Source organism: Sphaeramia orbicularis, chromosome 17, assembly GCF_902148855.1.
Source record: "Sphaeramia orbicularis chromosome 17, fSphaOr1.1, whole genome shotgun sequence".
Lineage (NCBI taxonomy): Eukaryota > Metazoa > Chordata > Actinopteri > Kurtiformes > Apogonidae > Sphaeramia > Sphaeramia orbicularis.
The window spans coordinates 20,191,818-20,205,530 of NC_043973.1; the positions used below are offsets into that span (position 1 = coordinate 20,191,818).

Here is a 13,713-nt window from a genome sequence, read left to right on the forward strand (position 1 = left end):
TTTGGAGTTGACATTATTTATTTATTATGTTATTATTTTACTGGTTTGGCCCGCTGCAGATCAAATTTAGCTGAATATGACCCCTGAACTAAAATGAGTTTGACACCCCTGCCCTAGACTGTTAATCTTCAGTGTCATTTTTGCACTTTCATCCTGCAGGCCAGATTTGAACCTTTGGCGGCCCGGTTTTAGGTCGCCGGCCGTATGTTTGACACCCCCTGATTCCGAGTAATGTTGTTTTTCTTTGAAACTGCAGCCTGAGAGTGACTCTAAAGGTTTATGACAGCAGTAGTGGCCAAAACAATGAATGAAATTCCTCTCAGTGCTGATGTTCATTCAGTGCATTAGAGCGGTGTGATGGTATTAATGAGCCCCATCCCATCTCCGTCTCCTCCATTCACCCCATCAGAGCCCACTAACCCCACCGCCACCCCTCCCCTCCCCTCCACCCTGTACCCATCTCCCCCACCTTCGCCTGCTACTCATCAACCGTGACGTCAGGGCGGCGCGGCGCGGGGGAGCTGTCCTCGCGCGCAGGGTGCTACTGCTGAAACAAGATGGCTGTACGCGCAGGTGGAGCAGCGGCGGAGAGCTGAGGCAATGCAGAGGAGGAAAAAGAGGGGGGCGAGGATTTTTACTCCAGTGTGTGTGTGTGTGTGTGTGTGTGTATGTCTTGTCCTGCCAAAAGAGCAACAGCCCCGAAGAGAGAGGGAGCAAGAGACAGAAACAGAGAAAGAGAGAGAAGAGACACGAGCGCTTCTGACATGGAGCTGATTTGTTTCCGTTGCCGTTGAAGGTAACGCTTTGGCGGTTTGATAATTCAGTCTTTTCCCGTAACCAAGAGACAAACAGACTCACCAAACAAATCACGGAGCAGGCACTCAGTCAGTAGAGGACAGCCGGGGACGCTCACGCCGCTATTAGAGATGTCCCTGCTATGTGTGGGAGGTAAGACAAGGAATGAAAGTGGCAATGAGAGGCTTTAGGTTTGGTGTGTTTGATGTATGACTTGCCCGCGGTTTAACTGCACCAGTTGTCTGACAGAGCCTGCGGGCTATCCGCTCCGTGGAAAAGTCTGTGTAGCCTGTGAGCAGTCGATGGTTTGTGCTGAATAGTCATTAAATCACACAGCGGCTGAGCTCGTCTGAACGGAAACACAACACGTTTTCAGTGGAGGATACTTTTAACTGCACTGCTGCTAAATGTCATACTGTCCAATTTTACTGTTTGACCTCAAATGCGCCTTGGTTGGACTGTTTGATCTCAGGAGGTTTTGGGGGTAGCCCGGTCGTGACTGTAATGACAAACACTGACAGGCAGTGGAGTTTCTATAATTGTCTACATGGAGGAGGAGATCCACTGTTTCCTCCCTGAGCTGGTACTGTTGCAGCTGTACTGTGTGTATGTGTGTGTCATCCTTTCTGTTCATTCATGCGTGGGCAGTCAGAGGAGGAGGTGGACGAGGAAAAGCCCCTGCCTTTGCCGCTGCCGCACCGCTACCGCTGCCGCACCGCATGCCGCTCTGCTGTAGTCGTGAGGGAATACTCGCTGCCGGCTGGAGGTGCGCGTCACTTCTTTAACGTTTTCCCTCAAAGGATGCGTCACCTCCTCCCACCCGACTACCCGAAAGCACTTGATGCTGACACTGTTGAGTGTTAGAGAGATGAATAAGCACCTGCTATGACTGCTCATAAAGTTATACAACCATAATATTATGGAAGCTGACAAAGAGGGCCACAGTAACTACCACATCATTACTCAATAATCTATAATCAAACCTGAATGTCACAGATACTTGAAGCCAAAATGACACATTTGCAGGAAAAAACAATGGCATTATGTGACATGTTGAAGTATGTGTGTGGATCTGTTGCTGTAGAGGAGCCAATGAATATTTAAGAAGTCAGGAGAAAGTATAATGATTTTTGTTGAAAACCTGATATCGCTGTAAATACTGTGATCATGGATGTAGGAGATGGTGATAGTTGTTACCTTAAATGGAGTTTCCATAGCGCTCAGCACAAACAGACTTTAGCATTGACTTAAAGAAGGGAGACAACAATGCACCAATACTGTGCATTTAATATATTCAAGTTTCTTCATAACCTGGCTGTCTCAATAAGAAAAGAATCTGTTTTATGTGATAGTATTGAGAACAAGAAATATGCATCAAAACAGCAGTCAGTCACCAAATTAATGAAAGCACATACAAGAATCATAAAAATATATAGTATGAAGCTCTAAGATCTTCCAAGGGAATGCAAGACTTTATATTGAGGACATTTCCATTTAGAAGGTGCAATACAGCTGTATTAGTGCATACATGACGGATATCTGTAGTTCCTAGATGTAAATGAGGTCAGCATCTGGAAGTATCTGGAGTTTAGCTTTACAAATGAACATTACTGACTGAATTGATTGTATAGAAGATGGAAAGAAGCAAAAATGTGATGCAGGGACAAGTGGAAAGTTAAGAGGAGTTCAAAGGCACCTTTTCTACGTCAGTACCTCCTCATTCTGTTCCACCAAATCCACCCACTGACTGTCCCTGCTCTGAGTCAGTCCCAGGTGTCCATTAAGACCCTAAGTCTTATTCATTCATAAACACCGGCTGCGGCTGTCAGTGTCGTAGTCTACGAGACTTGGCAAAGAGCCCTCTTTCTGTTCATGTTACATCATTCATGCTTACCTGACTGGAGCTATTTCTGGCCTCCATAGAAATGCTGCCTCTTGAACAGGCAGCATTTCTTTGGAGCATCTGCCGACAAAGCAGAATTCAGACACAGATACAGATTAACTCTGAAAAACTTGGCTTCTTTTCCTGCAGATATCCAGCATACTTTCAAGTCCAGTTTTCTCCTTGTCTTGATTTGGACATTAAATCAGGGATCATAATGTCTCTGTCAGCAGACATTTCCACCGGTCTGTGTGTATATATGATTACCTTAGAATAAGTCACTATCTATATGAATCAAGTCATCCCTCATTTCATCACTGGATGGCTGAACTCAGTTCACCCAGTCTTTGTTTTACATTTCCTGACAGTTCCTGTTGAAGGGTTTGTTTGATTCCCTGTTGACGATCTGTTTTCTTGGCAATCAGCTTAGTTCTCATGAGTCAGAGTCTGCTGTGTCAGATGTACTTCCTGAAGAAAGTCGCTGTTCAAAAACAGCACAAAATTTACTGGCACGTCTGACAGATTGCACCGTGTATCTTCTGATTAAAAATCACAGCTTGATTTGTTAGATGCTTTAAGTCATTTAATCAGTCTTGATGTATAGTTATGGCTTTGCCCTCGTTTTCTGGATCTAAACTATGCACCCTTAACCTACATTCGAGCCAGTTGATCCTATGTGACAACCTTTAACAGGTTTATTGTCTCTGAGTTATAGACACTTACATGTGTGCTCAAATTATGTTTGTGTGGACTAGTGGACATTTCTCACTGTAACTCACCCTGTCACTAAGATTTATGATTGTGTGCTGTTATTAAGCGTCAGCTTTCTGCTGTTGAAAATCCAATTCCTTTTTTATTGATCCTCCTCACGTACTGATATATTTTCAGACCTATTTTCGTCTTGACACCAAAACACAGTAAGAATCAGGTTCCGATGTGGTCAGCCTAAAGAATCTAAAGGAGAGCAGAAATATAGCCTGGTTCAGTCTTGACATAATTTAATTTTCTGTTCCCATTTACAGCAGGGGAAGGCTTTCAGCTGCAGCTTTGAAAACTGAACTGGGCATCAAAGGATGTTAAGCAAGTGTCAGAGTGGAATTTTCAAAAACACACAGATCTACATGCAGTCGCGGAAAAAATATTAGACCATCCAAAGTCATCTAAAACAATGGTTATGCATCAAGTACTAACTCCTGTGTGTATCATGTGACTAAAACAGACAGAAAAGAAAACATGGAATGCGTAGAAGCACTGTTTTTGGCAGTACAATGCCATAGCTACTGATGTAAGAACTTAAGTGATTTTGGTTATTATCAAAAAAACCATGGAAAATGGCTGGATATCAGCTCTTAAATTAAACTCTTATGAGCTATTTTTGTTGTTATCATTATATTTGTCCAAACAAATTTACCCTTATTTCTACCAGGCATTAAAATGAACAAGAAATTGAAGAAAACAAGGGTGGTCTAATAATTTTTTCCGTGACTGTATAGGGATCTGTGCTGAACTTTAATGTTGTTATGGCACCAACTGAACTCTTTAGATACTGAGCATTGAAAAATGTTGGCTAATTGATAACAATACGTAAGAAGTTAATCTGAGTGTCTGTGCACACAAGCACACATGCATGATGTTTTTTTTGTTTTTTTTTGTTAGTTAATAGAATGATCACAGTAATGGATCTCTTGTGATAAATAGGATTTGTTATTATGTTATGAAACTGCTTAGAGTGCATAAAAATACAGATGATCTGAAGAATTAAACAAAAGATTTGTACCATTATGTGTTATGTGATTTTCCTTTTTGTTAGAAAGGAGAATTGGTACTGGGGAAGAAAAAACCTAGCTATCACTCTCAATGCTGGCAAAACAATAATTACCCATTTAGTGTGTGCATGTTTTTGTGTGATTGGATGTAAAGACATAAATGAAAGCCGATACTGTAGAAGTCACTGCAGTTATGTGTATGCCTATCTGTGTGTCTGTGCCATCTGATGTAACAGCAGGGCACTTAAGCTGCAGATTTAGGAACAGAAAAAGCATCTTGCTGACTCAGGGCAATTTTACATTAACTATCCATTTTGAAGTGGTTACTATGGTGACTGCCCGTCTGGTCTTTGGGGAACATTTCGAGAATGTGTGTTCATTTTGCCCGTTAACAAATAGGTGTGTCGAGCTTGGATGCAGTCCTTTAATGCACATGATGTGTGGCTACTGTGTTCACACCTGCAGCAAAGTGGAGGTACCTTCAGGAGACTGTGTGTATGCGTGGTGGAGAACAGCAGGTAGTAGAGCATTAAAAATGTATGTGTGGATTACGTCAAAGCTGGTAAAAAGGTGCTGCAGTGAGAGAGCCTGGGCTTTAACTGTACACTGAAAAATCCACTGACACATCATGTTTGACAAAGGTGGAAAATTTTCCTTCAACTGCTGTAAAATAAAGAAAAAATTCCAAAGTTAACACATATAATTGATCCCTGAGATATAATTTTTTATTTGCACGCTGGTTTACTATATTTTCTGTTTTTAGAGAGCACCTCCCAGTGTTTTTTATATTGTTTCCTTTTATTTAAAGCTTGCGTAAGTGCATTTTTAGTCTCTATAACAAGCAAGGTAATATGTAGAACCATGATCCAGTTGTAGTATCCATTTGTAGTGTTTTGAGATGTATCAGTCATTAGTATCTGTTTACAAGTAGCATGCCTTGACTTAAAGCTGAACAGTTAATAGAAGTATGATCAAAATTGCAGGAGGTGCAATCATATGATGAAAGTCAAATAAATGCCCTGAGCTACAAATCATATTCTCCAGACATAAGGGAACATTCTTGTTTGTATAGACTCCAACAAAAATAACATGTTCAGGGTTTTTTGCAGTGAAAGTGAATTGCAGAAAATACCATTTCCAAAAAAAAGTCTTGTATTGCAATGTTAACATCTGTCAAAATATATATAATAGCCTATATATTTTTATTGTTCAGCTGTAGTACTGTATGTGTTGTATGCCATCATTCAGTTTCTTTTTAACATTTGTATTCGAGTAGTAATCTACATCTTTAATTAACATCTACCAGTTTTATTTGTCATAAGCTTCATGTCAGTGGTTGCTTTGTGTGTGAAAGCCTGATGAGAGGGTGCATATTTTTTTAGAAGTAAAAACAGATGGTGCTCCTGTGTGTGACTTTGTCCCTCTCTGTGTTTTCACAGTGAAGAAAGCCAAGCTGGATGGACCCCAAGGTAAGACCTGGGATCCTGGAAATAGAAAGCAGTAGATCACACAGGGCTAGAGACTTGCTCTCATGTGACATATATATTCAAGCACTGGCTGGTTGCAGACTAGTACAGATGAGTTCATACTGCATTACATGAATAGAAATGAAGGAAGGAGATCTGTGTGGAATAAAATGTTTATGTCCAAGCCCACCCTGTTCGCCCGAATAAAATGTTACCATTTTATGTTTCTGAAAACCATGAATATATGCATATGTAATCTCAATACTTCTGGACCAAAGATGTTTTTTCTCTCAACATTTCTGCATATGTGTATATCAGTGGTATAGGGATTTAAATGGTCATGCATTTTTAACATTTTTAAAGACCCAAATCAGGTTATATTAACAACTGTGCCTGTCACAGTCTGTCACTATGGCACTATTGCGCTTTTGCACTTTTGTACATTTATGTGTTGTTATTTATCGAGCATTTTTTTTAAATTTTCTATTTTCTAAATATAGAGTTATTGTCATTGATATTGTCTCCAATACACCAAGAAAAAAATCCTTGTATGTGAAAATATACTCTGCAATCAAGTTTGTTCTGTTTCTGTCCAAAACAGCTGTATTATTAAAGTTTTTTCTCTGAAGTGTAGACACTGGCAACACTTGATTTGTCACAGAAAGATACAGAGGTTTGGTTTAATTCAGAGGAAGATCACCAAGATTATAGAAAAGTAACTCACATCCAAGCTCCTCCACAACCAGCCTCTGCATGTCCACCTCTACTGAGGAAAGGCATAAAGTAGTGGATCTTTCAATGACTAATTATGTTTGAATTAATCCACATTTTCTACAAACATACAAGGGCATTATTTTCCCCTGGTGACTGGGTTGTCAAACCTGTAGGAATGATTTTTTTATTACTATTTTATACTGCAAAGATGAAACTCATCTCTTTTGTCTTCTTAACAGAGAAGTTCAACACTTATGTGACTCTAAAGGTACAAAATGTGAAGAGCACAACCATTGCTGTCAGGGGCAACTTGCCCAGCTGGGAGCAAGACTTCATGTTGTGAGTCCTTCATCTTCTTCTGACAAAATCCTCTCTTCTCTTCCGCCTGTCCCTCTCACTCTTTCGTCTGCTCACTGTTCTCTCTTTTAATGCTCTCATCTCACTCTCCTCTCCAGCAGCTATCAACCCTTCTCCCTCCCCTTTTTTCATTCTTCCATCCCAAGTGCCCTTTATTCCTGTATTGTTTCTCAAAGCTCTTCCTCTGCTTTCATACATTCGCCTCCAACAACTGCATCATCCTCTTTTTCATCTGCTTTCCCTTGGCACTTCTGCCCCTCTCATCCTTGTTCTCAACCTTGGCTCTCTCCCAGCCCTCCTTTCCTCTTCTCTGTCGCTTCCTCTAAACACGACTCCTTGATCTTCATCTATTCAGCCCCTCCTCCTCCTACTCTCCCCATTTCAACCATACTTTCCCCATGTATTCTCTATTCCCCTCATCCCTATTCTTATTCTCTAGGTAATAGTCTTTCCATTTTTAAATTAGCTTGCTTGAGCTTGTATTTCAATTAGTAATTAAATGGTACCTTGTTGCAAGCACTAAGCCTTTATGTAACCCCAAGTGTTTGGCATCATTGATACCATATGGACAATAAATGGTAAGAATCATTTAGCATGTGGGATGTGTCAAGCTGAATGCAGAGTCCTGTGCATTTGTATGATATTGAGAGGCCCTGAACATTATAGTGGGTGTGCATCAGTGAAGCCATGTTATGTAATGTTTGGACCACAGAGAGTCTATCCCTTCCTTCAAACTGCCTTAAAGTGACTCTGGCCTCTCCGTCACTGCCATGAATCAAACAGGCACTTTTCTTAAAAGGAGTCACCACTGAGACGGGAAATCCAGTCCCCTATTTCTTAATTAAAGTTCCCACTTTCTCCCTCCAGGCGTGCGATACAATCACCTCCTCCAATGCCTTCATCACACTCTTTGCCTCCCTCCCCTAATTCATCCCTCTCTCACTCTCTTCCTTTCCTCCTTTCTTTCTTGCTGTCTTGTGTTAGGTTCTCTGAGGCTTATTCCCACAGAGACATGTCTTATATTTGTCACAGCGAAGCCCAAAAGTAATTACTGCATCTTGTGTGTTGGGGTGCCTTTGTGTCTTCATCATTTATCGTCATCTTTCTTCTACTACTCTTTCACGTTTGTGTTGAATTGTAAACTTTATATCTCCCTTTCTTTCTCTCTGTGTAGTGAAATTAACCGCTTGGACCTGGGTCTGACAGTAGAGGTGTGGAACAAAGGGTTAATCTGGGACACAATGGTCGGTACTGTGTGGATACCCCTCCGTAGCATCCGACAGTCAAATGAGGTTTGTCACAAACCATCATAAGAATTACAGTAGCAGAACACACTGTACTCAGCTGTACTTAAGAGACATAAAGTGGTTGTAATATTGATATTCAAAACTATCAGCACACCCACACCCACAGCCACAAAAACCACCAACAAATTAACACATCTCCACAGATTCTACTGTATTACTCACAGTAGAAAGTGTTAAGCTCATTGTTTGCACATTTCTGTATTATTCAGAAGGAACACTCACATCATGTTTCAAGCCATTTATTGGAACAAATGATAATACAGTTAAAGTTGGCACTGTTGGCTCTTGGATGCTTCTTGATTTTTAGCCCAGCACATGCTAAGCTAAGTGCAAATTCCCCTATTCAAGAGCTGTGTAGGACAAATAAACATACAGCCTTTGAGAACTTAGTCTAGAAGATGGAGGCTGGGTGGTGGTGACAGTCACTGAGCAGGTTCGAAAGAGCAGAAAGTACTCAGTGAAGGATTTGAGTTTAAATAGACTAGAAGAGAGGGCGTGACAGTGAGCTGAGATTGGATGACTACTGTGATCAGCTGACCGTCACATCACAGCTGGGCACCTGACTACCGTGTCCTGCATGAATTTATGCTAAGCTTCATTAATATCAAGTTTAAGGATATTTTTTCGTCAGACGGCTCAGTTAAAGTTTACTGTGTCACTGAGACAGTCAGCTACTGCATAGCATTCACTCACCTGTGACTCTCACGCACTCCTTCAGCTCCACTCGTTTTGTCCAAATATAGTCACTTCACTTTTAGGCTGCAGACACCCAACATAGTGATTCCCACATTGCAAACTACTGCCTAGTTCAGAAAGCAATGGGTGATGTCACGATTCTTTTGTTTACTAAGTATTTTCCATCCATTCTTTTACTTTAGAGCTGTGTGCAATGGTGATAACAACAGCAGTGCTTCTGTTTTTTTTATCACTTTGTTACTTTCTTTAACTCTAAAAGTTGTCATTAAATGGTTCTAATTGTCAACTCGGCCTTTATTAGTTTTGATCGGCATGGGAGACAGGGAGTGTCTAACTACTCCTTCTTGTGGGCGCAGACATTCACAGTGTGGCTGGGAATAAATTCAGTGCATATCATCGCTATACAATACACTGACATCAGAAGTCTATTTTAAGCGCTATAATGTTATTTTTTAGTGCTTTCAAGTATAAATATTACATATAGCTTCTTTCAGCGCAATGTTGCTGCTGAGTAGATCTGAATCCTCCATTTGTGGACCATGTTTATTGTCTGTCAGCTGTGAAATGTATTTCTGTGCACAGGAGGGTCCAGGGGAGTGGCTCACATTAGATTCTCAGGTCATCATGGCCGATAATGAGATCTGTGGCACCAAAGATCCCACTCTCCACCTGGTGCTGCTCGACACACGCTTTGAACTGCCACTCGGTAAGAACACCAATCCATCACTTTTACAAGAAAAATCAATATTCACATCAAAATCAGACTCTGTCAATAACACCAGAAGATGAGAATATGAAACTATAGGAAATCATAAACCCTCCAGGTAAGGAGATGATGGCATGAATAAATTATGTCTTTCTGTGTAGTTTTCACAGCAAACAATGATTAATGAACAGCAGTAATCTTTGACTGATTAATTAAAGTGGCCTACATTCCAGTTATATTCATTCAGGGCTATGAGTATATGTGTGCGTGTAACACGGGGGTGTTTGTGTCCTTTCTTTCTCAGTGATCAAGCTGTGTTCCTCTTCACATTGATTAGGTGTCATTTTTCTACTGTTTCCCCTTCCTCAAGTCGATATTGCTCACCTGACTCCTCAGTTTGTGGACCTGACCTATTTATAGAGCTTTGGCTTTAGTGCTCTAAATGAAAAAGCCAGATTTCAATGTCAGTGTTTTTAGGCCAAAGTATCTTCTACACATGTTACTAAAAACAGACTTGATCTGGATTTTCATTGGTTTACATGTCATAATATTGGTTATGTTAACAACACATGAGGAAGTTCTCGTAGAATTTTTAAGGAATCATATGTAAGGGTAAACATGTAAGTGGTACACTGCATAAGTTTATCTGGCTTTAATTTTCAGATATCCCTGAGGATGAGGCACGGTACTGGGCCAAAAAACTGGAACAACTTAATGCCATGAGGGACCAAGATGTAAGCTGTCACCCTGTTTGATTTAATACCATTGCATTTCTGTACATTTTAGGAACATGGTTCGCATGATTAATTGAGGGGGGAGCAGTAAGTACTTAAGACTGTTTTTCACACCTACCAACATCATCTCCTGGGTATAAGTGTAGAAATGTCAGTTTTGGTCACTAGTATATTTGAAGTTTTTAATGTAGTGTATGTTTGTCACTTGTCTGACCCCAGTATTCATACCAGGAGGAACAGGAACGCCCTCTTCGTATGCCAGGAACTCAGTGCTGTAAGTGGCTCATCATGGTTTGTACAAGCCACCCATTTGTTTATGCTGAACATGAGAATTATCCGTTTAGCCATGTAGATGTAATTAGATTGCTTCAGTTCAGTGTGTGCATTATGCGTGTAACCACACATGAGTTGTTGTGTGTTAGAGGGTAAAGGGGCTGGATCGCTGTGCTGTTAAAGATCAATAGCGCTATCAGATGTCCGGAGGTGAGCTCCTCCAGGATGCGGCTGTGTTTCGAATATTGGCCCAGTCTGCCCATCCTGCTGAGCAAGCTGTCTGGAGCAGGTGGGGAGACTGGGAGGCTCAATGCTCACTCTGTGCTTTCTTTCCATTAACCTGCGTGGGAGAACTTTGTTTTAAAGGTGTAAGTGCATGTTTCAGTTTTGACACCACAGCATTTAATAATACATTTTGACACCCTGTTGTTTTATTCCAGGTAACTGGAGTTTATGGGGAGACCAGCAAAGTAAGTATTAGTTTCAAACAGTGCAGCTGTGGGAATATGAGAGTCACACATTATTAATCACTTTGGTTCAGTCACAAAGGCTTTAAAATGAAACAATAAGCTAGAAGTAAAGTGCTGAATTTTCACCTTTCCCATAAGGATGCTCATACACATGTAAAATGAGTTGGAGGGAATATTATACAGTATACTGCATGTATACAGACTCTAACAATCTTAAAACTAACAGCGAAGCCATTTTAACTATCACATAACTTGAATAGACAAACTTTCCATCTTATGGTACATAGTAATGTGCATAGTTCATAATTTACATAACACATAATTTGTCCACTTTTATATTCATATCTGTCATTCCTGCCATGTCCAACTAAAATGAAAATCAACTTCAACATATTTTCCTGTAATCTTGAACCCTTTAACCTAAGATAATGTGTAGAGCATACTGTTGAGAGCTTTCACAGAGGCTATATCGTCTATAGAAAGTATTTTCAGTAAAGCGGCCAAGCTCAGCAGATTCTCAGAGTAATTTTGGTCATTTAGTACTTTAACATCCACCATCACAGAGTCCATGTATTTGTGAACTGCATTCATGTGCCACATACAAGTAAAGAAACCCTGCATATTTCCATCTCTACATCTTTTACTATTCTGTCTCTCTGCTATCCTGTCTGTCCCACTCTTTCCGTGTCTCTTGCTGTGATTAGCAGATGGTCTTATATAAGTCTGTCAGACTCACCCACACAACTGCAGCAATTCATCTCTGTTCACTCTTAGAAAAAAAGGGAAGTCTGTGGGGTAATGAAAGATGGAGAGCTGATGAAGTGAGTGAGTGCAAGAAGGGGAGCGAGAGACATGTGGGGAAGTGGGGACACGGTTGAAGAGAGAAACAAAGTTCGATGCGTTTAATTAGTGTTTACACGCCCAGGCAAATGAAGATGAAGGTGTAAGCGGAGCAGCAGCCGCCTTCGTCAGAGTGCGAGAGACGATGATGAATAATGATGAATGATTAATAGAGGCTGGTTTCACTTTTGACTGATTCAGCACTGTTAAAGTCGCTCCTCGCTTTCCTCTGGGATGTTAATCACTGATCTATGGACACCACAGAAAATAAAGCATCTCCTTAGTGAACACGAATGGATTTATGTTCAGTTATGATGAGAATGAGGAGAAAGCTGCTCATGATGGCCATCACATGTTTCATGTATGGATGCACTCTGAATGACCTACTGAATATGGGCTTTGTAGGAGCTCAGTAGCTGCCAGCTCATGTATATTATCTTTTATTAATTATAGTGCTAAAAGATTGGTTCACTGCTGATAAGGGCCTCTTATCACTGTGCCACATGACACATTGTCAATAGGGATAATCTCTTTGATGATTTCTTTCAATTTGCTCTTGCTTTTCTTAAATAAATCTCCTTCGTCTGATTTCTGTCCTGATTGAAATGATAGCTACGACAAAAAGAGACTAGGTTTTTTAAGCCATGTGCCTCTTTGTAGATGAGGACCCAGACAGCGCCGTGGATGACCGGGACAGTGACTACCGCAGTGAGACCAGTAACAGCATCCCTCCTCCCTACTACAGCACATCACAGCCCAACGCCTCTGTCCACCAGTATCCCATCAACCACCAACAGCGCAGCTCAAGAAGCTTCTCCTACCCACGCTCAACTAACAGCCATGACCTCGACTACCACCACCAGAGGACTGTCAGGTGTGGGCCTGTTTTAGTTTCATCATTAGCTGATTATTTTTGAACTTTATTATTATTATTATTATTTATACAACAGTTCTCATTATCTGTCTATCAGTCTCACTATTTGTCATATAATTTAACAATTGTTAGTCTAATAGTATTCCAATATTGTAAAATAAACAGAAAAGACAAATCCTTAATTTCAATGAATTGTAGTAAAATTGTTTCAGTATTGGTGGTGTTATTTGCTATTTATGTCTGTAATCTTTATAGCAGCATATACTTATGTCTTTCAGTTGGTTGCATTCAATAGATGAAATGCTTTTTCTCTTTCAGAAATGTTTACCATATTGTTACTTTCTTCATTGTTTACTGGCATATTTCTAACCGGTCGAGAATAAAACTACAAATCTATTCACCTCATGCTTTATGAATTATTCAGCTGGCAATTTAACGGTCAATACTGCACATAAGATTAGCTGCTCGTGTGAGTGTATTGGACAGGGCAGCCTCCCCACACCCCTGCCAATTCTTCTTCATCTCCTACTCCTTTCAGCTCTCTATACTCACTCTTTTTCCTACGCCTTCTCCTCCTATTTTGTTTCTTAGCTCTCCATTCCCTACCTGTCTTCACTATCTCCCTCATCCATCCTCCTTCTTTTCTGTGCCTCTGCTCTGTTTTTAATAGACCCATTCATCAAGGAGTATAAATACTTTTTCCCCCTGTTTGTTGCATTTCTGGATGCTTGTTCTTTTTCTTTTGTCAGTTTTCTTGGGGCCTCTCACCTTTCTGTTCTGCTCTATTTCTCGCTGTTGTCTGGTACTCCTATATCCCTAGTGCTTTACATCGA

At 40.6% G+C, this 13,713-nt stretch overlaps 1 protein-coding gene across 3 annotated transcripts in view; it reads left to right on the forward strand.

The window, feature by feature from the left end:
- Positions 1–536: 536 nt before the first annotated feature.
- The window catches only part of LOC115436922 (protein unc-13 homolog A), a 36,584-nt gene continuing 23,407 nt past the window's right edge, over positions 537–13,713 (forward strand). For all 3 annotated transcript variants that reach the window (XM_030159923.1, XM_030159924.1, XM_030159925.1), the window contains exons 1-9: positions 537–948; positions 5,883–5,912; positions 6,863–6,962; positions 8,155–8,272; positions 9,566–9,689; positions 10,353–10,423; positions 10,643–10,697; positions 11,137–11,166; positions 12,667–12,880. In XM_030159923.1, coding sequence (XP_030015783.1) covers positions 927–948; positions 5,883–5,912; positions 6,863–6,962; positions 8,155–8,272; positions 9,566–9,689; positions 10,353–10,423; positions 10,643–10,697; positions 11,137–11,166; positions 12,667–12,880 — 764 coding nt within the window. In that variant the 5' untranslated portion in view covers positions 537–926. The remainder of the gene's footprint in view (positions 949–5,882; positions 5,913–6,862; positions 6,963–8,154; positions 8,273–9,565; positions 9,690–10,352; positions 10,424–10,642; positions 10,698–11,136; positions 11,167–12,666; positions 12,881–13,713) is intronic.